Source organism: Melopsittacus undulatus, chromosome 8, assembly GCF_012275295.1.
Source record: "Melopsittacus undulatus isolate bMelUnd1 chromosome 8, bMelUnd1.mat.Z, whole genome shotgun sequence".
Lineage (NCBI taxonomy): Eukaryota > Metazoa > Chordata > Aves > Psittaciformes > Psittaculidae > Melopsittacus > Melopsittacus undulatus.
In genome coordinates, this window is record NC_047534.1 from 50,532,681 (window position 1) to 50,557,042 (window position 24,362).

Sequence of the window (24,362 nt, forward strand, 5' to 3'; positions counted from 1 at the left end):
TGAAATAGTTTGGGATGAACAATTTCTCCTCTCTCTCCATTCCCCAGCTCCTTAAAAGCAAAATAGCTTTTAAAACATGAGGAAAAGATCTGATTTACTGCTTTCCAAATTGTGGACAAAGATTCCATCCTTTTAATGCAATTGAAATGACTTTTCTCACACTACAGCACACTGATCATCAGGTAGTTAACATTTTTTATATATTTTTCCAAACATTATCTAGTCTTCATTTTCCTGCGTAAAAAGACTATCATTCTTAAATAATCAAGACAATAGTAATTTCCACTCCCCTCCTCTGCTGCTTCCCTTCTTACTCCACCAAATTATTTCACTGGATAATTTATAAAACCTGAATTTAGATTGCAGTCTGTACTGAAGAGGATACAAAGCCCTTGGTAGTTCTATATTCCACTTAACTGTAATTCTGCATGTAAAAAATACGAATCTATTTCTAAGAGCAACATAAAATTAATGGTTATGACCTGCAAAAAAATGTTGTATTTTCTTTTCTTATGCTGTAAATATCTTTTCAGCCAAATGCGTTTCCTTTCGAGACAGAAAACCAAAGTAGCGAGACGGTGCTAAACAGATAGCTTTCCAAATCAAACTCCTCCTTTTTCCCTAATATTTTCATTGCAGTGAGTGAGAAATACGGGTCTGCCAGTCTGCCTATTGAACTATCTACTGCAGCTTAACTGCAGCAAGGAAGCGGTAATCCTATTGTGCTCCTCCAGCAGTCTCCCGGGAAGCAGAAGGCATTGAAATTACTGAGTTGTTGTCCTATCCCCTCCTCACCTGTCTTTGTGGCTGTAAATATAGTGTCTGCCTGTAAATAACAGTTTGCTGCACCTTTAAGCATGTTCCCTAACAAGAGGCAGCGATTTACTGAGGTGATAAGCTGTAACTAATACTAGGGTATCATAATAGGTAAATAGATTAGCACTGTGCTTCTCTGTATTTTGCTTTCTAGGGAGCCGACTAGCTCATTCACTCAGAGATGCTTACTACGGCACTTTGCACAGCACTGAGTTAAATCAGTCAGTTACAGGATTGCGGCTATCTGAGCTGGTGTGGATGCAGCTAATGAAATGCATTAATGAATCTATGGGGTAGCATTGATTGTTTAGCCTGTTTTCCTCCCCCTTTCTGTTCCCTGACCCAAAAGGGATTGTAACGGGCTGTACCAATATTCAATGCCATGGCTATAAACTACCCTTTGAGCTGCGTCATCAGCACCCAGCATGTAATTGTTGCAAGTACACCAGCATCATTTGTCACCCAGAATAAGTAAGAAGTGGCGTGGGCAGCCTGGATGTGATCCATGGCTTCCCCAGCTCGAGCTCCTTGGTTTTCCTCACGGAAGTGCCTGGTGCTACTGGTGAGTGATAGGCACACATGGCTCTGAGGGATGGGAAGGTGCCACGGAGCGGGCAGCAGAAGCCTTTGTTTCCATACTGCCTGGCAGGTTTTCAGCACAGAAGGGCCCTCACATGGAAAGAACAGTACCGGGGGATGTGGCCAGTCCTAGTAATTGTGTCGCAAATCTTGTGATATTTGGCATGTTCTTAAAGACCTGGCTCCTAGAGGCAGGGGATTAAATAACAATTGCTTCCTTTCTCTTTCAAGCAAGGCTTAGCTCTGCGGTTGCAAAAAAATGCTTGAAATGTGACTCAGGCTGAGGGGAGAAAAAAGAAATCTTTGCCTTACAGCCTTCTTGCCTCTCCTTGTCCTCAGCATCCCAGTGTAGGATACATTGCGATGTCTCATGATTTTTTTCAATGGAAGTGTTTAAAACTACAGGAGGCATTCAGAAGGACATAAAGTGTGGCCAACTCCGGGTGTGTGGGAGTATTTATGAGTGTTTTCAGGAGAGGTCGGTCACATTCTGTGCTGAGACACACTCCTGCAACGTCTGCTCCTCTTCAGGGAAAGGAGAAACAAAATGGGACTGGATAGCAGCAAGCTGAGTATCTCTGAATGTGTTTTTTCTGTCATTTCCTTAGGCAAACCCCTTGGGCGACTCGTAATTTAAATTTCTCTTATTTTTAAATCTTTCTGGTTTTCTCTGTTTCACAAATGTGAAAGCCGAGGCTGCTCATTTCTGCGTTGGTTTCTTAACGCAGTCATTATTAGCAAATCAGTATTGATTTATTTCTATGAAAATACATCGGTGCTCAAAGTGAAATGCAGTCCCATTAAGAATGATACAGGTTTTGCAAATGGAGAAAAGTAGGTCAAATATTGCACCAATCATCCCAGAGTGTGTCCCTTTAAGCCAAATAAATGTATGAATACACTTAAACTGTCAGCACGTCATTTGATTGCCATTATTATGCATCTTTTGGCATGAGCTGGTAGAGCCCTCCGTGACTGAACAAGGGTTGAAAATGTCAATTCTGGTTTATTAACCAGGTTCTATTTTACACCTGGGCTGCCTATGGAGGTGCATGCGGGGGTGCACGTTTAGGGATTTTGCCTTTCCCGCCCCATTGCAACAGTTAACTTCAACTTCAGCAGGAAAGCCACATCATTACATGCAAGGGACATTGTAGCAGTGCAGCACAGGAATACGATTTAAATCTGATCATTAAACTGCCGCAGCAAGAGGCTGTGAGAGACGGTGTGGATGGTCCATCTGCAAAATCTGTGCTCCTGTTGTACAAGGAGGAGGGGCGGAGGGGGAAGAAAAAGCAGCTGCTTGGCTGTGCTATGAGAGGGAGAGACTGACTGTTGGCACCATCTGTAGCTGTCCTTTGTGCTTGCTGCTTTATCTGTTCATTATAATATGATACTGAAATTCTCGTGCTTTGAGTGTAAATGAGTTGAGATACGCCTAATACTGTCAGCATAAAAAGCAGTAACTAAGTACACTAAAGATGAATAGTGTAATCTGTAAATTCATTTTGAGTTTGTTTCATCGTGCTTGAATAGCCCAGGAAGTGATGTTCTCCAGAAGCCAGCTGTACCAGATGTGTGTGGGGTATATACTCATCTTACCAAGGGGAGAGCAGAGCAGTGAAGGTAGCTGGGGCAGGGGGGAATGGAGGCTGCCCCTGCCTTTCTAGCAGAGCAGAGCAGACTCCTTTAGACAGTTCTTGCTCCTACTGAACAGGATAGAGTGTGACTGGTTACTCCTAAGGTGGCTTACAAACAACTCTTGTTTTCATTCCATGCACAAACACTGATGCAGAAAAGAGAGCAATTATTATACATGGTGTATGAGTTGAAATGTCCCGAGGGAGGAAAGGTTAAACCTTTCCGTAATGAGTGCTGTGATAGGGATGAGTAAATTTGCTACGTTTAATACCTGCAGTCTCTTAGTTTCTAAAAACATGACTCCTCTCTAGATAAATTGGAGAATGAAACTGTCCAGCTTATCTTGAGGACCTCTTTGTTCTTTAATGGTTTACATTTCACCTTTATAAATGTGTGCATTGGATATTGGTAATAATAACAACTCATTAAGATCTTTCCTTATCTTCACCTCACCAAAGCAGCACTATCTCATTGCTTACTCCTTTTCCAGGTGTTACTCCACTTATTTCCAAGCAGGTTTGTCTTTTGTTTGCTGGTTCTTGCCCTCAGATCCATTGGGTTTTTGCTTTTTATCTTGTTTGTCAAGTGCATATAGGTGTGCAGAAGGAGCACCTCCCTCCTCCCATCAAAGCCTCATTTAAGATGGACGATTTCCATTTGATGCTGTAGTAATTACACTCTGCTGTGGAAGTGCTCAGCATCCACTATTACTCTGCAAGGGCTGCATTTAGTGTTCAGCAGAACACTTTGTTCCTGTTTCTCAGAGCTCAAGTGGTGTGCAGGAAGAAGCCCTGCAAGGCAGGGATTTGTGTCTCCAGGTGGCTGGAAAGGGGGAGGGCTCCTTTGTCACTGGCACATTAGTGGTGATATGCCAGGGATAAAAGGTGAGTATAATTTGATCAAATGCTTGTTGACAGATTCCTTGGCTAATAGAGAAGCAGCCTAGACTGACACTCGTTGCTGGAACATTTCACATTGCTCGGGGGAATGCTCTCTGTAGCTACATGTGAGGCTGACAATTTCCGAGTGACCATATTTAGTTACATAAAGAAGCAGTGTCCCCTTTTTGTCACAGCAGAGCTCTAAAATGCCTCCCTAAACACCGCTCTTGACCTTCTGCTTGATAAATGCAATTAAATTACTACCTCTCTTTTGTCCAAATGTGCGATTTATTCACAGGAATGGCTCGGGCTTTAAGTACTTTTCCTATGTGGCCATTAAACTTGAGTAATTCCAATTGTTTCTGGTACTGAAACATCCTATTTGTGGGTGCTCTTGGCAAAACCGGTCTTCGTCTCCCCCCTCACTCCCCATACGATTTTACAGTTAGTCTCTTTGAATTTGTTCCAGTTTGTTAATGGTACTGGGCAATAGCTACTGAAAAAAGAAGGTGGTGTACCCTGAAATGGTAGTTTGCTACTGCTTATGATTCTGTTATTTGGTAAAAAAAAAAGCAACCACTAGCAAAATAAGAAATGAAAACAAAAGCCACAATTTTAGTGAATTCTGCATTTGTCTCTTTTAAACCAGGAAGCTTCAAATGACATGTGTAGCTCTCCTACTCTGAACCGCTGTGGCAGCTTTGGTTTTGAGTAGTGTTCTGGTTCTCACCTGCTTGTGCAATCTGTTGATTTGTGTTCAGTTTGTAACACCTCAGGAAAGCACATAGTTAACAATTAGATATGAAGTATTTTATTGTTGTGAGGGCTTTGTAAAGCATACTTTAAAGAAGGAAAAACCCCAAGCGCTGCCACTTGAGAATGTTTCTTCAACTGCAGAATTCTGCAATTAGTCTGCACTTTGTTCTGTTGAAACTGTTCACTGCATTGTACATTGGTGTTTTTTTGCCAGAGCCACTGCTGATAGTGGAATTAAACATGCAGCTTTGAGGCTCAGTTGGGTGTTACTGGAGGCTCCAGTGGGGTGTCTTGGCTGGACATGCTTATGGGAGCCAGATTCCACCTGCAGTCACTTTCTGGGGCTGTGCTTACTGAAAAGTAGGTGATTTCTGTAACAGGGGCTGGTCTTTTCTGAGTGTGGTTGCATAAAGGAGAGGCCACGTTTTCAGAGATAATGACCCCTTTCATCCCTTCAGCTGGAGCTGGAAGCTTTTTGTCCCTGTAGGAAATCTCTGCATCTTCATAGTTCATAAGCATGATTTTCCTGTAAGCACAGAATTGCCCTCATTGACTAGAAGATTAGGCACATAATGGAAATACACATTTAGGGGTTGTGCTGGGTCAAATATAGATTTGAGTGCTAACTTTGTAACCATACATCAGCGTGGATGTATTCTCCTGTTTATGTGTTCAAGACTGGTGGCTGATACCAGGTTTGGAAATGGATTCTTGCACATGGGTTTCTCTTCATGTCTCTCCAGTTAATCATCTGCACAAAAATAGCTGAACAGAAAAGAGATGTTGTTGTTTTTTGCTCCCCTCTGTGAATGATGTCTTCTGTATATTTTTGCTACATTTCTATTAGCATGAAACAAATTCTTCCATGTCTGTTTATACTCACAACAGCTATCCTGTGTCTTTGTGCCTCATCCATTCTTCATCTCTGCGCTGCTCCACTCAGACAAGTTCTCCCTCCTGGGCTGTGCAGAATGTTTGCAACTTGTGTAAAAACATCATAATGATAGTGTAGGGCAATTACAGACTCAATTTGATAGGATAATAATATGAGTGGTCAATCGTGGACAAGCTCTTCACTCCTGGGGTTTGTCTGTTGGGATTGAGACTCCTGTTACAGTAGCATACATCCGCACTTGGCTGTGCTGGTTCTTGGGTTGTGTGCTTACTGTTATTTTGTTCTGTTTGCACAGCACTGCTCTCATCGTGGTGTGAGGAGCTGGGACGGCTCTTGCTGCTTCGCCACCAGAAAAGCCGGCAGAACGATCCTCCAGGGAAGCTACCCATGCAACCCCCCATGAACTCTATGAGCTCCATGAAACCCACCCTCTCTCATAGGTGAGTCGCCCAGTCTGTAGGAGTGGCAGTGTGTGCAGATGTACCGCATGACAGATGTGAAATGCTTATTACCATTGATGCTTTGTGCACTGAACAGCACTACAGACAACAGGGGATCTGTAATTAGAGCAAGTACAAAATAAACTCGGGTTTTGACTTTGCTATTGCCTGATGATTCTGTCTTCAAATCTCTGCTCAGATCAAGTGGGCTTGCTTTCAAACTTCATGTTGTGCCCTAGAGATAAAATTCTACAACATGTCTCTCCCAAGCCATTTTCCTGCTGTTTACTTAGATACCACTGCCTTTTCTTGAGGTTGAAAATGTTTTACTGATGTTCTATTTTCCAAGCACCATTGGAAATGTATGCAAACCAGTTGTATAGTGGGCATAGCCGTACATGGGAGAATGTCCTATGCCACCTTTTATCAGGTGAGGATCACAAAGTACTTCTGTTCATTTAGAGAAAATGTGAGCATTAAAGGACACTAGAAGAAGCTGAAGATGTGAAGCACTTACCAGATTATATGGAGGAGCAGTATTTGTATTTCTTGTCTGCAGAGCCTAGCTGAGGGCAAAAACTGAAAAGTAAGTGTAGGCAGGAATAAACATTCATTTCATGCTCTATGTTTCTGGGAGAGTTTTTCTCAAAGCTTTCTTTCACTTAGCATTACATTAAAGAAATCACAAATAGTATAAATTGTTTTTAGTGTAGGGCACTTTTGTTAGTGAAGGACTGTAAGAGCATGGATAAGGTTGAAATCCTTATATGTAGCTTCCATGGTAGCATAAGTAATGAACTTTTGTGTTAGAATGAAGCTGGGGGACGTCCTTATACCTGTCCATTTACATGAAGTCCACTATACAAACATGCATGTCTGGAAACCACTTCTGGTTTTGGGTTGGTTATTTTTCTCCTTATTTTTATTGTATTCATGGGAGAATCATGCAAACGCTATGCCTTTTATTATAGCCCTTGAGAATGAAGTCCTTTTTTGTAGCATAATACAGTATCAGTGGCTTTTCAAAGTACCTGGATTGCCACATTTTTCAGTTGGTCGATGGTAAACACACACACAAAACCCCAAACAAACAAAGGAACAAACACAAAACCCAACCACCTTCTGTTCTAAAATAACTTGGTTTTACACCTGGGTGGCCAGTCTGCAGAGAAAGTGTGGTGCAGAGTATACATTCTCGTAGGTGTAGTTTTGGAGTTTTTAGATACCTGATTCTCATCTGACCTTTTAGCCTCTGTTCCGCTGGAGTCTATAAAGTAAGGATGAAGGCACTGTTACGTCTCACAGGGGCTGTGTGCTACATTACTTAGATAAGATAGGCACAACTCTTCTTTCATGGCAGTTTTTCACTGGAACTCTGTTACACCTCAAAAAATAAACACTTTCTTCTGCTCAGAATAAACACCAGCATTTCTCGCAATACTGGCTTACACTGTATTCTACATAATAGTAGAATATCCTGTGCAGTATCAAACAGTCCCTGTAAGTTTCTCTTGAGTATTGCCCATGAAATCCTTTACTGAGGAAGATGCTGAGAGTCAATTCTAAATTACTGCTGTTTACCTGTGAGATGCCCCTTTAGAAACATAATTCCTGTGGCATAATTTCATACCTATAATATCTGCAGCAGCCTCTCAGGGATTTGAAATACCTGCATCACTACTTCAGTGTATGTTGTTGTCTTGTCTGTAATTTAGCCATAACTATGACTACTCAAAATCTCTGGAGTGGTACATTAGAATGAGAGACCTCGTGACTCTCAAACTTCTTTTTCCAGCTGGAACTGTTTATTTTCATGGATGCTTTATAATCAGTCTGTAAGGCAATAGTGAAGTATAGGGTGAAGAATAGAGATTTCTGATTGTTTGAATTAAAAAAAAATAAAAATGGAATGCCATTGAGTACAATCCCAGTGATAAAGCTGTTGATGAAGCAAGATTTATATTTGCATTAAATTACATTTGGGTCAAAAGCTTAGTATTAAAGTTCACAGTATCTAATCTCTAATCCACAAGGGTTTTGTATGAATTCAAACAAACAAGGAATTAATGTAACCAGATACGTCAAGTTTTGTGGAAGAATTAGATACTAAATTAAAACTACCAAGAGCATATTCAAGAGCCTTATGTAGCATAACACAGGGAATATAGGATATACGTCAGTTGCTGAATATCACTAGACAAAAAAAACCCCAAAAACTTCTCCTGTCATAGGACTATTTTGAGTACCTTCAGACAGAGCTTTTTCTGCTGTTGCTCTTACTAGCAACAGAATTACCCAGAACTCTAGTCAAGGACTAGAATGACAATGTACCTGGTGTTATAGAATCACAGCTGCTTAGTCTCAAAGTTGAAACAGGGCTCGCCTATTTAAAATAAATTCTGACTCAATAATGTATGACAAGAATCTGAATCTGAGGATTCATATTTAAGAAACCATGGGCACATACACTGGAGGGAATTCAAGCCTGGCCTATTTTTAAGGACAACCTTGTGGTAGAAAACTGACGAAGATAGATCAAGGAGGGCTTTGAGAATGATACTTTTGGTCAAATGCACTTCCAGAGAGCAGAATATATGCCATACAGGGATGTGCATGCATGCAACAGAGTAGGGGCTGTATCGTGCTAATTTCTTTCTAAATTTAGTTTTTCATTAACATAATGATCAAATGTTGCATATAGAACAAAATTTCAGCTAAATAACTATTACCTCATGTAGGGTGGTTGGTTGGACTGCAAACTCTTGTGCTTTATGAACAGCATGAGCACTGGATTCTCAAAAATCTCTCAATCTTATCTTTCCTTCCTTTTTTAAGTATAATAATAGCTCACACTTGAATGGGAGCTTCATTGATTTATTTTATTTTTAGACTTTTTTATTGATTCATGTGGGTAATTTTCACTCGTGTACTCAAGGTCCAGTGTGAGCCCTATCCATCTCCCTAATTCTGTATAACTTCTAATTGAACTCCTACTTAAAGGATTTATGGGGGACTTAAGGAAAGCCAGTAGTCTTTGGGCTGGCCCTTCTGCGTAGGAGTGAAATTTCATGCTTTCCAGGGAGTAACATAACTTCCTTTTGTTGCAGTTTTCCAAACTGACATGTCTGTAATATCAGATACTACTCAAGGTGGTTGGTGTTTTTTTACTTTTAAATGAATGTAAGGTCTTCGGCAAATGCTGTTACATAAGTACATCATTATTATCATTATACACCTTCCTTTGCTTGGATTGAGTTCCTGCTTAACACTTTGTTGCATTAAGTGGTGAACCTTTACATGTGGATCAAACTGAATCTTGATTGAAATGGGTACAGTTTCCATCAGTCCCAGTGGGAATTGCACCCTAGTTCAGTTTAGGCAAGCCTAGGAGGCTTACAGTTTCTTGCATAACTTGTAGCTTATTTTGTCAGCAAAACCACCTGAAAATAGGCAGCTGTTAGTTGCAGTTTGGTATAGTGTCATGAACATTCATCAGGTTGTTACTGTCTTCTCTCTAGCTCCAGATTTTGGTCTTCTGTATTATTGGCCAGCTGTCTTGCAGCTAGTGACCAAAGGGTACCAATGTATGTATAGGGCAGTCAAGATTGATGAAAAATACGAAGATAAAATTATTTTATCACAAAGTTACTGAGTGCCGGAGGTTTTGAGAAAATTAAACAGTAGATCAAATTAAGTACTAATTCAGTATTATGGAAGGTGCTTCATGTATTATCATTATTGTTTTATGTTAGGCAATTGCCATAAATACCTTTTATTCATTAGACTTGTGTTACAAAGCTGTGTATTTTTAGTGTTTGGTTTTGTGCTTTTTTTGTTTCTATTTAAACTTTACTAAGAGCTGAACTTTCAACATTGGTAGGATCTCTTGGAAAGAATGGCATTTCTCTGTCTGAATTTATGGGTGGATAGGATTGCTTCGTACATTGTTTGTTAAGGATCAGAAGTGATCTGGCTATAACACACCAGCAGAAACAGTGAGTCTCGGAAAAGGTTGCTGCCTTTTCAATTTTGCCATCATAGGCAGTTTTGACCAACAGTGATAGTCAATTTACAAAAGTCTGGATGAGAGAAATGGTTTAAGTGAAAGGTCAGGTGCAGCATATACCACGTCTTTGGAAAAAACCCCACATTGTGTGTATTTTATACATCAGTTTGAAGTCAGGGATCACTTCATTACTGCATGGAGCTGAGGCATACAGGAATAATCTTTGCAAAAGAATTCAAAAATCTTTAGGTGAAAGATAAGATTGTTTCAAAGCCTTTTCATCTTTCTGTTTGTGAAATTGTGAAATAAATATAATGAGGGACTGAACAGATGGCAAATCCTAATATAAGAGAATATACCCAGTAAAGCAACCTGTATTACTCCTGATTCCGCAAGAGCAGCCTCTCTTTTTCTTCTCACTTCCTTTCTGTCAAGAAATGTTAATATCCACCATCAAGAAAAGATAAGGGAAAAGTTCAGCGTCAAAAACTGTTTCTGCAGAAGTGCCGTTTCTTAAAGAAAAAAAACCCCAAACCCTCAGGATTTGTCCCAAACCAGTATGCTGATACTCTAAGCATTGTAAAGACAAAGCTAATTGCTCCAAAGTACTGTCCCAAGACTTGTTTGTCCATGTTGTTCTCCAGGTGAAACCAGAGGCTAGTTTTAAGGCTCGCACTTACTATGAGGAGGAGGTGGAAGAAAACCTTGAAAGAATATTGAAGCTAGATGCAAATTATTAGTACTCTGTCATTAAAAACTGATAATATGTAATCGTTAGCTGTTAATAATTCAGCCTGTAATATGTGAAAAATCTGTATTTCATTTTAGGCGACCTGTTTGTGGTCAATTCTTGTGATAGGAGAGCAGGAGGGACCCGATCTCTGAAAATAATAATGGGCAGTTTAACTTCTTTCCAAATATATACTCCACAAGCTTGGTAAAAGGTGTACGACAAAGATTGTCCTCCATTGTGTGTACAGCACCTTGCACAGATGCGAAAATAGGGCTTCTGTATTGATTAGAGAGTCAGTGCTATTGCAATAAGAAAAATATGTAGCAACACAACCACCATACTTTTGTCTTTATTTTTGTTTGTTTGTTTCTGGTAAGTACATGTCAGTGTTATTCTACATTTTTCCTCTCTGATGTATTTACTAGATAAAACAGTTTAGGGTTTTGCTATGTGATTTTTTTTACTAGTATTCTTATTATTAAAAAGCACCAGCTGATATCTTTTAAAATCCTGATAAAGACTAGGCAAATAGGATGTAAGGGATGTCTGCTGACTCAGGTAAAACCTGACCTTCACAGGCTTTTCCCTGTCTATGCTTGTTTTTAAAATACACTAACTGACACCTCTGAAAAGACAGCTGTCATTCTCATGTTTGGAACAGCCAGATCCTGAAAATGTCTAATTGATTGCACTTTAGTGTTTAGCAATAACCACAATAGTATCATGCTCTTTACATGAGGGCTGCTCTCAAAAGCAGATGATTTGTGTTGAGTGCAGGTGATTTTCCTCTTCCAGTGTGTTAGGAAGGTTCCCTCTGTCACTTGTTCTCAGTGATACCAGTTCATTCCTGATGGTGCTGGAGCAAAAATCAGTCAGCTATGGCAACATCCCTAGTTTTTACCCATTTTGACTGTCAACATGGTAACTGTGTGGTGACACTGAAAGCTATAGTTTGCCTTGTTCTTTGATGCAAAACTCATTAAAATCATCAGAAGTCTTTTAACTGGATTGAGTACTTTTGGATGGGGAAGACCAGAACTAAGACAGTGCCCTTCAGCCACTGCAGGGCCAGGTCTGCGAGTGTGGCTTTGCAGGCACAGAGGGCTGGGGTAGCCCGGGTTCAGCCCGGGTGGGTTCAGTGTGTGTAGCTGTTTGCTGGGTACCCGTGCTATGCTGTGCTGTTGGTTGCACTCAGCCTGCCAGGAGGTGACATGGCTTCTGCCCAGGGAGGGACTTACAGTCTGGCGACGTGTTCCATCTTCAGTGGAGTGAAAGAAATATCTGGCATAAATGATGGCAAATGCCTTGTCTTTTTTAAAGATTTCTGTTCTTTATGGTAATTTGCCAGCAGGAGCACAGATGTGTATTTTGTCTAAAACCTTGTATTTTTCTTGACGTCTTTTCTTTACACGCATCTGTCATTCATTCAGTTAGATGAAAATGTGACCCTCCACAGGATTTCCCTGCAAATATATTACAAAAGGAGTAAATTCCTGATGCGATTTTGTCTTTTTATTATTATTATCCCTGCTATTCCCATACACCTGCGTTCTTAAGTCTCTTTAGTATCGCAGTGGGAAGGAAATGAAATAGTCATTGATATTTGCAGTGATTTCTAGTGCAGTCTTTTCTAATGGTTTCCCTAAAACAAAATTGGTTAGAAATTCTTGCTAAAAAATTCTGCGTTGTTTTCGCTATTGATGACAACAAAGCCTGCTCGGTAGACAGAGCACATCAGCGACCGGCGCAGATGGGTCTCTGACATTAATTAGATACTGGCAGTGCCGTTAGCAGGAATCGGAGGTTTCTTCACGTGAAAGGGCTGTTGTAGGAATGAGGAATAACACGCCAGCCGGGGCATCTTCCGGCATGTCCTCATCTCCTCCACGGTGGGAACGCGGGGAAGGTACCACAGTCTGTTTATGCTCTCCGTTCCCACTTACCACGTCAGGGGAGATACGATGTGATGGTTTGTTTGCCCGTGTCACTGTGTCAGCAGCAGCATTTCCAAACAACTTTGACAGACAGAGTGTCGGGAACGGCTCGGGCAGACGTTCCTCAGACCTGCTCTGTACGTGCCACCGGCCGCAGCCGTCCCTCGCCGGTGAACGCATTTGCCGGGGCTCCCCCTGCCCTGCCCTGCCCGCACCGCCGCATGACTGGGGTTTGCGAGGCGGCTGCCCCCGGCAGCGCATTCCCGTCCCGACCCGACCCGACCCGCCCGTGTTAGCCTCCGGCGCTGCGGGAGCCGTTGTCGCCCGGTCCCCGCGGCAGCTGCTGCCCGGCAGGGCTCGCCCCGCTCCCCTATCAGCCCCGGAGCCCCCAGCCCCGCACGGTTCCAGTGAGCTGAGGCGGTGCAATGCCCCCTCCCCTCCCGCCCTCCGCCGCGCCTCTTGAAGAAAGCGGTTTTTTTCTGTTGTCGGGGAGCGTAAATCAGCTTCATCTAAAATCTCGGAAGTGCAAGTCCATCAAATCTTCCTCCTAGGCGCCTGCTACACCTTGCGTGAGTCAGACTGCAAAGCTCCCGGTGCCCTTCTCGCTGTGCGGGGCTGCTCGTGTTTCCCTCTGTCTCAGAGGCAAAAGCAGAAGTGGAATCTGCTCACGCTTACAGCGGTTCCTTCCCCGGTTGTTGTAGCAGTCGCTGACCTCCAGGCACTATGAATAAACAGCAAAGCTGGGAACAAAAGGAGTCTTCTGGCTGCCATTATCTCACATTAACATAGCAGACGCGCTGCGGTGTGAACAATGCGAGTCTCATTCGCCGATAATCAGCGAGTACCCAGGCATTTGGATTACCAAGGCAACAGGCAATGGTAGAATACTGGGTGGGTGTGTTTTTTATTGTAAAGGAGCAGTCGGATATGGAAACCCAGGTATATTGATAAAGCAGAGCAGAAAGAATGCCTGGTGGCAGGGGGGGGGACTGAGGGCTTGGGATTGCATTCCGACACACGTGAGATAAATAAGACATGGATGAAGCAGGTCTGTGATGTGAGATGCAATAAAGATTAAACTGTATTTGTCAAGCTGAAAACGATCATAAGATAATTTCAGCATTTTGGAAAAGGTAACAGGTGGCATGTTAATAGCAGGGCTGTTACCGGTGGATTTTGTAACTGTAATCTTGGCTGTAGTAATGCACTGCATGGTCTACTTGTGTGACAATAGAACTGGGTGTGATGCTTTAATCTTTTTTCCTTTGATCAGATGGATGCTCTAGTCCCATAATGTCAGATGATGGTAACCCCTTCTACTGCTTCTGAGGCAGGAGCGGGTCTCAGTAGAGTTTCTGTTTCTTATGCTTACCTGCATAGCTGTGATCGTTTTTTCCACATGGACAGAAATAAGTTGTGTTATCACTGCGTGTATCTTTGCGTGCGTGCGCACACACGTGTGCACAGACATATCTGAAATCTGTAGCATAGCAGGGTGGTGTGTGTATACAGGGGGCTGTGGGTGTGTGCAGCTTCAGAAACTTCGGAATTGATCTAATTATTTGGCCTGATGCATTTTTCTAATTCCAGGGGTTAGATTAAGATGCACTAACTCTAGCTGAGCAGTGTGGTACTTTGCAGGCATGGCTCTCTAACTAATGAGACTGGGTGTAGAGTGAGGCAGGCGCCAGGAAGCAGCAGCAAGCGTGCCACAGCCTGACCTGTAGCAACCCAGTGTGTAATGGAAGACAGCATCCCCAGCTCATGCAGTCATAAGTCATCCAGGCCTCACAGGCCTTGTCGGGACTATGAAGACAAAGTTCAGAGCTTTCAGTTTTCAGAGGTACTTTGTATCACCTGCTGAACTGCTGGCTGGATTTTGCTGTCTCAGTCTCCACGGGAGCAAATGTATTCTGGGTATGTGTGTGGCTGCATGAATGGTTGTTGTAAAAGTGTGTGTTGGTATTTAAGAGAGCAGAGGCAGGGGGTGATAGCCACCTGCTTACTGCAGGTGCCTTCCAAACCACAGAGCTGATAAATGGCTTGCTGCTTTCACCTTTTGACTGCTTCACCTGCATCTGCTCATCTAGAACGGGTTCAGAATGCTTCTGTGTTTTCAAACGGTTTGCCAGAAAACAGCCTTCCTTCTTTTTACAGTGAATTACGAATTTTCTAACAGCTGTCAGTCTTCTCTTCAGTCTACATTGCTCATAGCCTGATACAGGCAACATCCAGTACTGAAGCAACACTTGATGTAGTTCTTTCTTGATAGGGAAGGACTAGGTAAGGAGCCTCTGGGTGTTTGGAGTTGGGAGAATCAAAGCTTTCCAAAGAATTAGAGAACATACTTTACATAGTTGGAAAGAGTAGAGGGAAACAACAAACTTGAGAAACTGGAGGGGGGAAGGGGAAGATATGATAATTTTTGAAACTATATATTTTCTCTGTAAGATCTGAATGTTTGGAGTCACGCCATTAAGAAGCAGAAAGAAATAAAGTCTCGCAGAATGCTTCCAAATTGGCTTGTTTTACTTTTGCATGACATAAAAACAACCAGTGATTTGGATGGGACTCTGTCTTATGTGTTTGTTTAGTGAAATACATGATGGAGCGTCAACTTATTCCAATACAATTTAAGCTTCATCAAATGATAGTATTATTTGAGGAAGGTATGCATCACATAGGCAGCATCGGTCAAAAGGAAATCACTGCTAGCCATTCAAAGCCAGTATGAATATACAAACTTCCTACACTACTCTCTTTTTTAACTCATCTTTAACATAAGCACCTTAGGATACCTGTACACAACATCAGCTTTTAGTTTGCTTCATGTCAGTGTGTGATGTACAGAGATAGTTATTCTTTTGTCTTCGTACTTCCTTGCTGACTGTAAGTGGCCTTCCTGCCCTTCCTATGCAGCTCTCTCCTTGCACTGCCATATTGCTCCATGAGAACAGAGAACAGATTGTGTAGAGTGGTTTCTACATCTATGGAAAACACAGCACAGAAGGCCAAGGGATAACTTCATTAAATTTTGTGTTAGGAAATTTTTTAATAGTAATGTGTTTTAATATCTGTTAACTAGATCAAAACCTTAAAATTGTTTGAGTTGAAATGCTTTGGCCAAGCACTTTAGCTGTATGAAGATGGTGCATGTATTTCAGTTGGTGAGGTTTTGTTCCCCTGGAAAAAGCCTTAATGAAAAATGGGAAGTGGTTTCCTTCTAAATGTCCAAGGTTTTTAAAAAGAAAGCAAAAGCACATCCGTGAAATGTTTTTGATTGCCAGTAAACAGGAACAGATTTTGTCTTTCAGGTGGCATATTGGGGTTTTTGGGGTTTTTTTGGTTGCTTTTTTTTCAAATTGATAGTCAAGGCCAAGTGGAAATTTGACCAGAAATTAAATTTAAAAATCAATAATCAGTTTGGTTGGTTATTTATTTATGAATAGATTGTTGGGGATTCCTAGCTTATTGAATTGGGAAAAATTAGCTGAAGTCCTTCCTGGAGCATTAGTGTTGCAGGAAGCTGCCAAATAGTATTCCATCTGTTCTTGAGATTTTATTTTTAAAGGAGTTGTTAGGGTTTGTTTACACTGATTATGAAAATTACAAAAATGTGGTGAAATTCATGCCTGTTCCATAACATGAACGTACCAAAAAGGCAGTCCCAATCCAGTATTTGCACTGTGCCATGCAAAACAGTCTTTTTCTTAAATAAGAATATGCTTAAAATAAGTTTATGGTGGTGCCCTAATCAAGAAGGTTTGCTAACCGAATCCATATTAGTAATTAAAGCTACGTGAGTGGTGTTCATTCAAGAAATCCAAGTAAAACAAAATCTAAACCTGAATGAAAAAAGCTAAGCTGCCTAACTTGTGAGACAGTATGGGCATGAAACACTGCTATTGGTGCTACAGTTACCCAGGGCTTTATTTCCTGATCTGTTTGTAGCATTTGTGATATTTTTCCACTGCAGACAGGTGAGGTTTTAGGGTGAAAAGAGGGATGAGGCAGAAGCAGAGAGCCTTGTGTGGAAATCACTGTTTTAGTTTGCATTAAAGTAGTGTCACCTAGAGGCACCAACAAAGAATACAGCCAAGGGGTGCTGGGCACCCTGAGCACGCGTACTCCCAGAGGCACTTGCAGAGGCAAATCAAGGTGCAGACAACAGAGAGATGCTGGCAGGCAAGAAGAGGTCAGTAGCCCTGGGTTTGGGCTGTGTTTGGACCGGTCTGATTTTTAGCTGTGTGTAACTGCAAAGGAGTGTTTGGCCTGGGTTAGATCTCTGTCACCTCACTCCTTGTCATGAGATGCTTTCCTCTCTGTGTGTCCATAGGTGACAAAAGAAGACATAGGGGAAATGACAGCCAGCATTGCACTGGCAGTTACCTGCTTATCTTGGTGTCAGCTGAAGACGTTATGGTAGAGTCAGTAGGTTCCTTTAGAAACAGTAGAGTCCCTTAGGACTGTGTGGATTTGGCATGTGTCCAGCCAGGTAGGATGACTGTGCTTCAGAAGCATTAAAGGCCCCTGCAAAACTGTAAAGCTGACTTGAGGGTAAGCTACAGAAACTAGCCAGCTAGCCCCTGAAAGCCCAGTTATGGGAAACTTGATACCAGTGTTGGAATGAAAAGGTCTTTTGAGAAAGGCAACATCTGGTGCTTTTCTGCAGTAGCTGGTAAATTTTCAGTGCTTAAAACAGTGATAGATGCTTTATAAAGGTAGTCTTTTAGACACCTGGCTTTCTTAATAAGCCTTGTGAAAAAAATCACTGGGAAGGTATAATTCCATTTTTTACCCTCCTCCACAGCATGAATAGTACCAGTGCTCTAGGGATGCATACTTTGCGAAACCATCTGTATCTCATCTTCCTCAAGCAACAAAGGCATGTAAACATGAGTATCAGATACACATACAATTGCTTTAATGACAATATAAACATATTTAAAATACATCTTTTTCAAATAATGCCACAAATCTTGTATAAATGACAGTAATTGACTAGTATTAATTTACTATATGGAGCTCACTTTTTATTAAGCAACTTCTACAGTCTGTGTCTGACATGAAGGCCATAACTGTTCCAGAGAGGCTGAATATGTTCCTGGTTCTGTTTTCCTAGTATTAGGGATTCACAACATCATAGTTTGAGAAGTGATTTCCTTCCATCTTTCCTTCCATCTTTCCCTCTTTGCTCTATGGCTTCCTCTGCTGCTTGACCAATAATGCTGACCAGTAGTATGTATAGATTCATTAACGCTATCATAAATTTAGTCAATACTCTTTTAGTGGAGTCCAGCTGAGCCCAAACTGACTCACTACCCTCCAGGGTGTAGTCAGAAACTTAATTACCCTTGTACCATTCAACAGGAACAATGTCATGTGCAGCATTTTGCTGTGGCTGGAGAGGCTGAAGCTTCTTTCTCTATTGGCTGCCATTTTCAAGTTTAAAGAAGGGGATTTCAGGATAATTCACAGCTCTGTATAATAACAGTGGAAAGTGAGTGCTGTCTTGCAAATGAGAATTGTGTTGCTCATGTTTCATTACAGTACTTACATGGATTTTCCTTTGATGCTGGGAGTATTCCTTTGGGTTGTCAATGCAAGTTGAAAGAGCAAAGTGGAGGGACAAGTGATCCTTAGCTGAGTGGCATGTGCTTCATCATCTCCCACTGTTTGAAACCAAAGAAGCCTTCAGACAGTGGAGGAAGGGTGGGCATTGTATCCAGTATGGTAAAAGTCATAATCAAACGTGCATGTAATTGATGATGGGCCAGAGTATCATGCTAGGGGTGCACACTGCTATAATGCTGTTTATTTCTCATGGAAGTAACTAAAGGGAAGTTTGCAGTGAGTTGAGTGCAGTAATTGTATAATAGGGTGTGTAAGTTGATATTCTGCAAGGCACATCTATCACTATTCCAGTGTTGCCATAATTTCTGCTATTAGTGTTGTCTGTGATTTAAGGCCGAGTCCTGTGTTGGATTATGTGATAGTCATGTGATTTAATGTAAACAATGACTACTTTAAGCAAGTCTGTACCTGGTCATTTATTCTGGCTTTCATGTGTTATACTGGGTCCTGTGCTGGGGGCTTTCATTGTATGTCAACAGTGTGGTTTCTTGAGGTGTTTTAACTATAATATAGTAAAATTAGAGTGATTTACTCTTCTTTGTAATGAGGTGAAGTGATTATGTGGTCTTTGAGAACCCAGTACGGCTTTCCACTAAACAAATGTTCTGACTCCACCATTGGAAACTATGGATGAATAATATACAAAATCTTTTCTGTGTACTCTAAAGGTGAGGAATGGGTCCAAGGAACATGCTTTGGAGGCAAAGAAAGTGAAGAAATAGTTATAACTTCTTAACAGCAGACTAAGGCATCGCTAGCTCAAAGTTTGAGTATGCGTATAAACTGTATGGCATATTTGCATTAGAAGAACCTTTAGCAGCTTTGTGGTTTGACTCGTGCCTGTCATTACCCTTCTTATTTACTCCTACACTTGCAAAAGATTTGCTTTGTCCCTTAGGTTTTGTACCTGTCCCCACTGCATCAGTGGAGAATAGAGGGAATGGCTGCAGAGTCCTTTCACTGCTTATGTCATGGAGAGAGCTTCTGTGTAGTCATTGAAGTATACAAACAGTCATACGTGCCATAAATATCCCAACAGATCACAGAGCAGACATCATCAAACGCAGTCAGAGAAGGAAGTAAAGTAGGAGGCATCATTCAGAATAGGAAAAAGAGGAAGGCTTAATAGCAGTCGGAAATTCTGGGTTAGTCATCATTTGTCTCCATGGTGGGTGGAGGGGACCTGCTGAAGCATTGCATCACTTGCAAATACTAGTCACTGAAGCTATTGTCTGCACCTCTGAATGAGAGGGGCAAGATTCTCAGCCTTCTAAGAGAAAATCTCCTAAGATAGTGGGCTAGAAGGACTTACTGATTGCAAGGTGTTAAATGTGCCCTTATTCACACATTGTTTTATATGGATGCTGTCAACATAAACATTACACGTCAAGCGTCTTGCAGCAGCTTACTATTTTCTGTTAGTTTTCCCTATTTATTTGTTAGAGGAAATTATTCTTTTCCCTGATTTAATCAATGCTATTTGTGTGTGTGTGTGTATGATTTTATTGCTTAATTCAATTTGGGTATTTTGAAATGGGTCGGTTCAAATTCACAGTTATGTTCTAATATAGTGTTGTTGTGCTCACACAGCATTATGGTATTTGAAATTTCCTAGTTGTTTGTGAAATGTATTCACTGCTTCATTTTACCTCATACAGTTGCTGATGCTGTTACTAGATTATTTGTTACTTGGCACGCACTATTTATTGCATGTGTGCGCACTCTAAGCAAAGCAATTCCCATTCCTAAATGATCTACATGAGGTGTTACAAACAAGCTAAAGAATGAGCACATGGGTAGTCTTTGATTTTGGCTCACAGCACAGGAAGAAGAAGTGGTCCAAGCTTTGAGTACTGTCTGGGAACATGGGAGAGTCAGCACCCTGGTCTGCCACAGCCGTTGCTTTTTAGGGCTTTGGCAGGTTGGTTGTCTCACCTTGTCTTGTATGAATTGATTGTTCGGCACTTCACAGTGCAGGCCTTGAAGAATATAGATAAAGCACTCACAGAGCCTGTATGGTGGATTCTTTAGGCACGGTAGCCCCAGTGATAGCTGGTAGTCCAAGCAAAAATGCAGTTCTTAATTGTAAAATACAAGTAAGTGGCATTTGAAAATGAGACAGCAATGTGTGTACGTGTGTGTGTATTAAATGGTATATATATCTAGATGATGAAAGATCACGTGTGTGTATGTGAACATATATGCAAATACAAATCTAATTTACAAGTTAATAACATGAGAACAAGCAAATTTTAAGTGGAATATATTTTACAGTTCTTGGATTAATAGTTCCTTTCACTGGATTTAGCATATATCATTAATTACACTAGACGCATGCCTATCCTGCATTCATTTTGAAGCCACCAATGCTTTCGTGTGAAAAGAACTGGAAGAAATGCTTGCTTGTATCTGTGGACAAAGCTAATGGAAAAACCCAATCTTCTCAACCATATATTTATCTGAAAGATGTGTTCTGTATCTGCAGTTGATTTTCTAGAATGCTGATTAGCTGATACTGTTTTTGGCATGCAGCTTATCCATCGTGTGGGAGAACACTATCTGAATTTCAATTTACTTCTCCAAATGATGGTGAACTGCTACTGCTTTAACGGCTTTTCTGGCCATGTGAGGACCCAGTGCAGACAGTGGAGCTGCAGTCTGGTCTCAAAATCTAATTGAATTGATAGGAGCCAGCTGAAGCGGTGATTGTTGAAGAGCTTGAGATGGATGGCACAAAATAAGTGATTCTGAGCAACTTGCTTAGTTGTTTGAAACTCTGCTGCTAGGTTTGTTTTCACTTTCATTGGTAACATACCTTATGGTGAAAGCCCTGTCTTAAATATACCTAAGGAATTCATTAGTTCTGTGTGGTTTTGATATGGTTATGTTGGTATTAAAAAATAAAGTTATACTTGTGAAAGTACTAGGCTAACAATTGAAGGAGGAGTGGAGAGTTAAGGTAATGTCAGGTTTTAATCCCTTTTCCCTGCCAGCAACTTGCCACTGTTTAAAATTCCAGAATCTTACCCTCCTTAACATTTGTTTTTGCAGTGATGGGTCTTTCCCTTACGATTCTGTTCCCTGGCAGCAAAATACCAACCAGCCTCCAGGCTCTTTGTCAGTGGTCACCACAGTATGGGGTGTGACTAACACCTCTCAAAGCCAGGTAAGCTTCCTTTTTATGCTTCCTCCCCTCTAGATACAGATTTCCACTAATGTGTGCAAAATGGAAGGGTTTTTGGAAGATTCTCTTGGGATTGATAAGAGTGTCTTTGTTGCATATGGTGCATTTTTTTCCAGTGGTCTCCTCTTTGGAAGCATCAAAAGGAGTTGTCTGAGAGCATGATTCAGTAACTCCTTTAGCTGTATGCAAATGTCAGGCTTGGGTTTACTGCCTATTTTGCGGTGTATGGTTTCAACACTAAAAGCATGATTTTGAGATAATACCAAACTTCTTGGGACATTCAGATTTAATTGGAACAGTTGTTTTATGAAAAAAAACAAACCAAATTCTAGCTAGATTCATCGAATGACAGTTATTGTGGATTTTACCTGGGGTTGTGTCATACTTGTGAACTGGTGAAATCCTGTGCCAGGTCTGCCCCCACACTGAGATGCTAACTACCAACTATAGGCTGTGCTCTTTTCAACCTCTCCTGTTAATACAGCCTTACTTTAAAACAATATTTCAGTATGCATCAGAGCAAAGGCATGAGCTCTTGGCTTCCAGGTGAGACCCATGCTTAGAGGATTCCCATTTGGTTCTCTCCACTCTTAACTCTTTTTCTTCTGCAATGTATATTGAATTATGCTATACAAAAAAGAAGCAGCTTTAATGAAGGAGATGCCGATTATTTGTGATAGTGTACTCTGCAAGGGATGTGGTGCAGATCAAGCTCTCTGGCAGTTTAGCCTTTTCTTACACTGGAGGTGAAGTGCTCTAAACACTTCAACATCTTTAATGAATACATAAATCTAACTTGTCTTTTCTACCTTTTTAAAATCAGGTGATATTAGATCCAACACAAAAATTTCTATGTAATTGTTTTTATTGTTTTAATCTTGGTCAGAAGAATAAAACCAGAATTGTTACGGTTTGAGCCACTTGAAATGATTCAGGGATCAAGTCATACAAATACTCACGTGGCAGTTATGTAAGCATTGGCTGTGGCAAAATCTTCCTTCAAAAAATAGGGAGGAAATAGTTACACACATCTATAACATCATTTATTGTTGTTGATTTCTTAACCCCTCAAAAGAAAAGGTATGCAATCTAGGAAAGAAACACCTGAGTAAACAGGTGTTTCTACAGTCTATACATTGGCCAGAAAATGGAAATACAGTTTCCTGTGAAAATCTTTCACACTTAAAAAGGCAAAAGGAAAGAGGGGGACATGGGGGGAAGGCTCAGATTTTTGTTCTATCCTAAAACACTGTAATGTTACTTGAATTCTTTGTGATACTTCAGATGAATGTACAATAAAAGGGGGGGGGGGGGATTGCTTTGGTAAAAAGAAGAAAATGTTTTCTCAGAATCACTGCAAGAGAAGGGCAAAACTCTGGAATGTGAAACTTGGTTGTGGTTGTTCAGAATAGGTTCAAATGAATGACAGGGTTTCCCTTAAGTCTTCAAGTTCCCCAAGGAAAAGGCATTGGCCAGGATCACTGATTTCCTTGTGCAAATTCCCAAAGCTGAAATTTGGTCTTGTGCAAAAATCGCTATATTATTTCCCAAGGAGAAGACAGATTTCCACGTAGGTGATCCATGAACAGCTATACTTACATCTCAAAGGAAATCATAGCAGTTTTGGTTCAAATGGAAAAAACAAGCAAACCAAGTCCTTTTAAAAACAGACCAGAGGACACTAAACTACATTCTTTCACAGCTCTACAAGTGCAGTACCCTTTGCAGTATGCCCGTGGGACTGAATGTTTGCAAATTATTTTGAAGTCCTACATCCAGAAAAAAAACCAAAGGCATTTACTTAATCAGATGAATTTGTCACAAACAGAGCATGGTTCTAGGAGGTCTGTGTAGTAATTTTTGTCATAAGCGTGTTAGTTTGGGTTCCATCTAGGTAAAAATCTGTGAAGGATAATTTGAGATCAGAAACTCTTGTTTGTTTGGAATGGCAGAAGAAGAAATCACCAAGAATGTGCACCTAGACATCAAAAAGGTGTATGCTTACTGGAGTTCAGAGTCTGGGGTGGTTGTATTTTACAGTATTGATTGCAAATAATCAACTTAATTTGCTTGAGGTAGTTCAAGGTACAGCCCTTTATTCTCATGTTTGTCCTCACAGGTGCTGGGAAATCCAATGGCAAATGCTAACAACCCTATGAACCCAGCAGGAAATCCCATGGCTTCTGGGATGACTACCAGCAACCCTGGTATCAATTCCCCTCAGTTTGCTGGACAGCAGCAACAATTTTCAGCCAAGGCAGGCTCCACTCAGCCGTACATACAGCAGAGCATGTATGGGCGACCCAATTATCCTGGAAGTGGAGGCTTTGGTGGCAGGTAAGATTTACTTGTGTGAGGTGGGAAATGGATGTAAATCATTGATGAAGCTTGTTTTAGTGACCTGGCAGGAGTGTCTTGGGCTTATTTTAATTGTATAAAGTCTAAGTAGCTATTTTATGCTGGTTAACTCAAGTGCGTGCTGCTTTTACAGCTTCAGAAATCAGCTACCCAGACTGCAGTAAAATTCATCACAGTAAACAGAAATGGCTTAGGTCAATCAATTAGCTTTAATAACCCCCCAAAATAAAGTTTTAATTAAGAGAGATTGTTAAACAGACCACACACTTAGGAATGATTAACATTTAATAAGGCCAGGATGCGAAAGGTATTGATGGTATAATTTCTGCGTGTGCATGGAGGAATAAACGTGTATTAGGCAAAGTAGGTTCCAATGCAATGGCATATTTCTGCCCATACACTTACTCCACAGTAGGAATTTGAAAAGAGTTGGGGGTGAAGATGTTTCTGAAGAGAGAGATGGTCAGTCTGTGTATTTTCTTCGGGGAAGTAAATGCTGCATTAG

General features: G+C 41.1%; 1 protein-coding gene across 5 annotated transcripts in view; it reads left to right on the top strand.

Annotated features, from left to right (window-relative positions):
• Positions 1 to 24,362, top strand: part of ZMIZ1 (zinc finger MIZ-type containing 1) — a 294,102-nt gene that overhangs the window by 238,613 nt on the left and 31,127 nt on the right. For all 5 annotated transcript variants that reach the window (XM_031052157.2, XM_005152699.4, XM_031052158.2 and 2 more), the window contains 3 exons: positions 5,864 to 6,008; positions 21,367 to 21,481; positions 23,619 to 23,836. In XM_031052157.2, the coding sequence (XP_030908017.1) occupies positions 5,864 to 6,008; positions 21,367 to 21,481; positions 23,619 to 23,836 (478 nt within the window). The remainder of the gene's footprint in view (positions 1 to 5,863; positions 6,009 to 21,366; positions 21,482 to 23,618; positions 23,837 to 24,362) is intronic.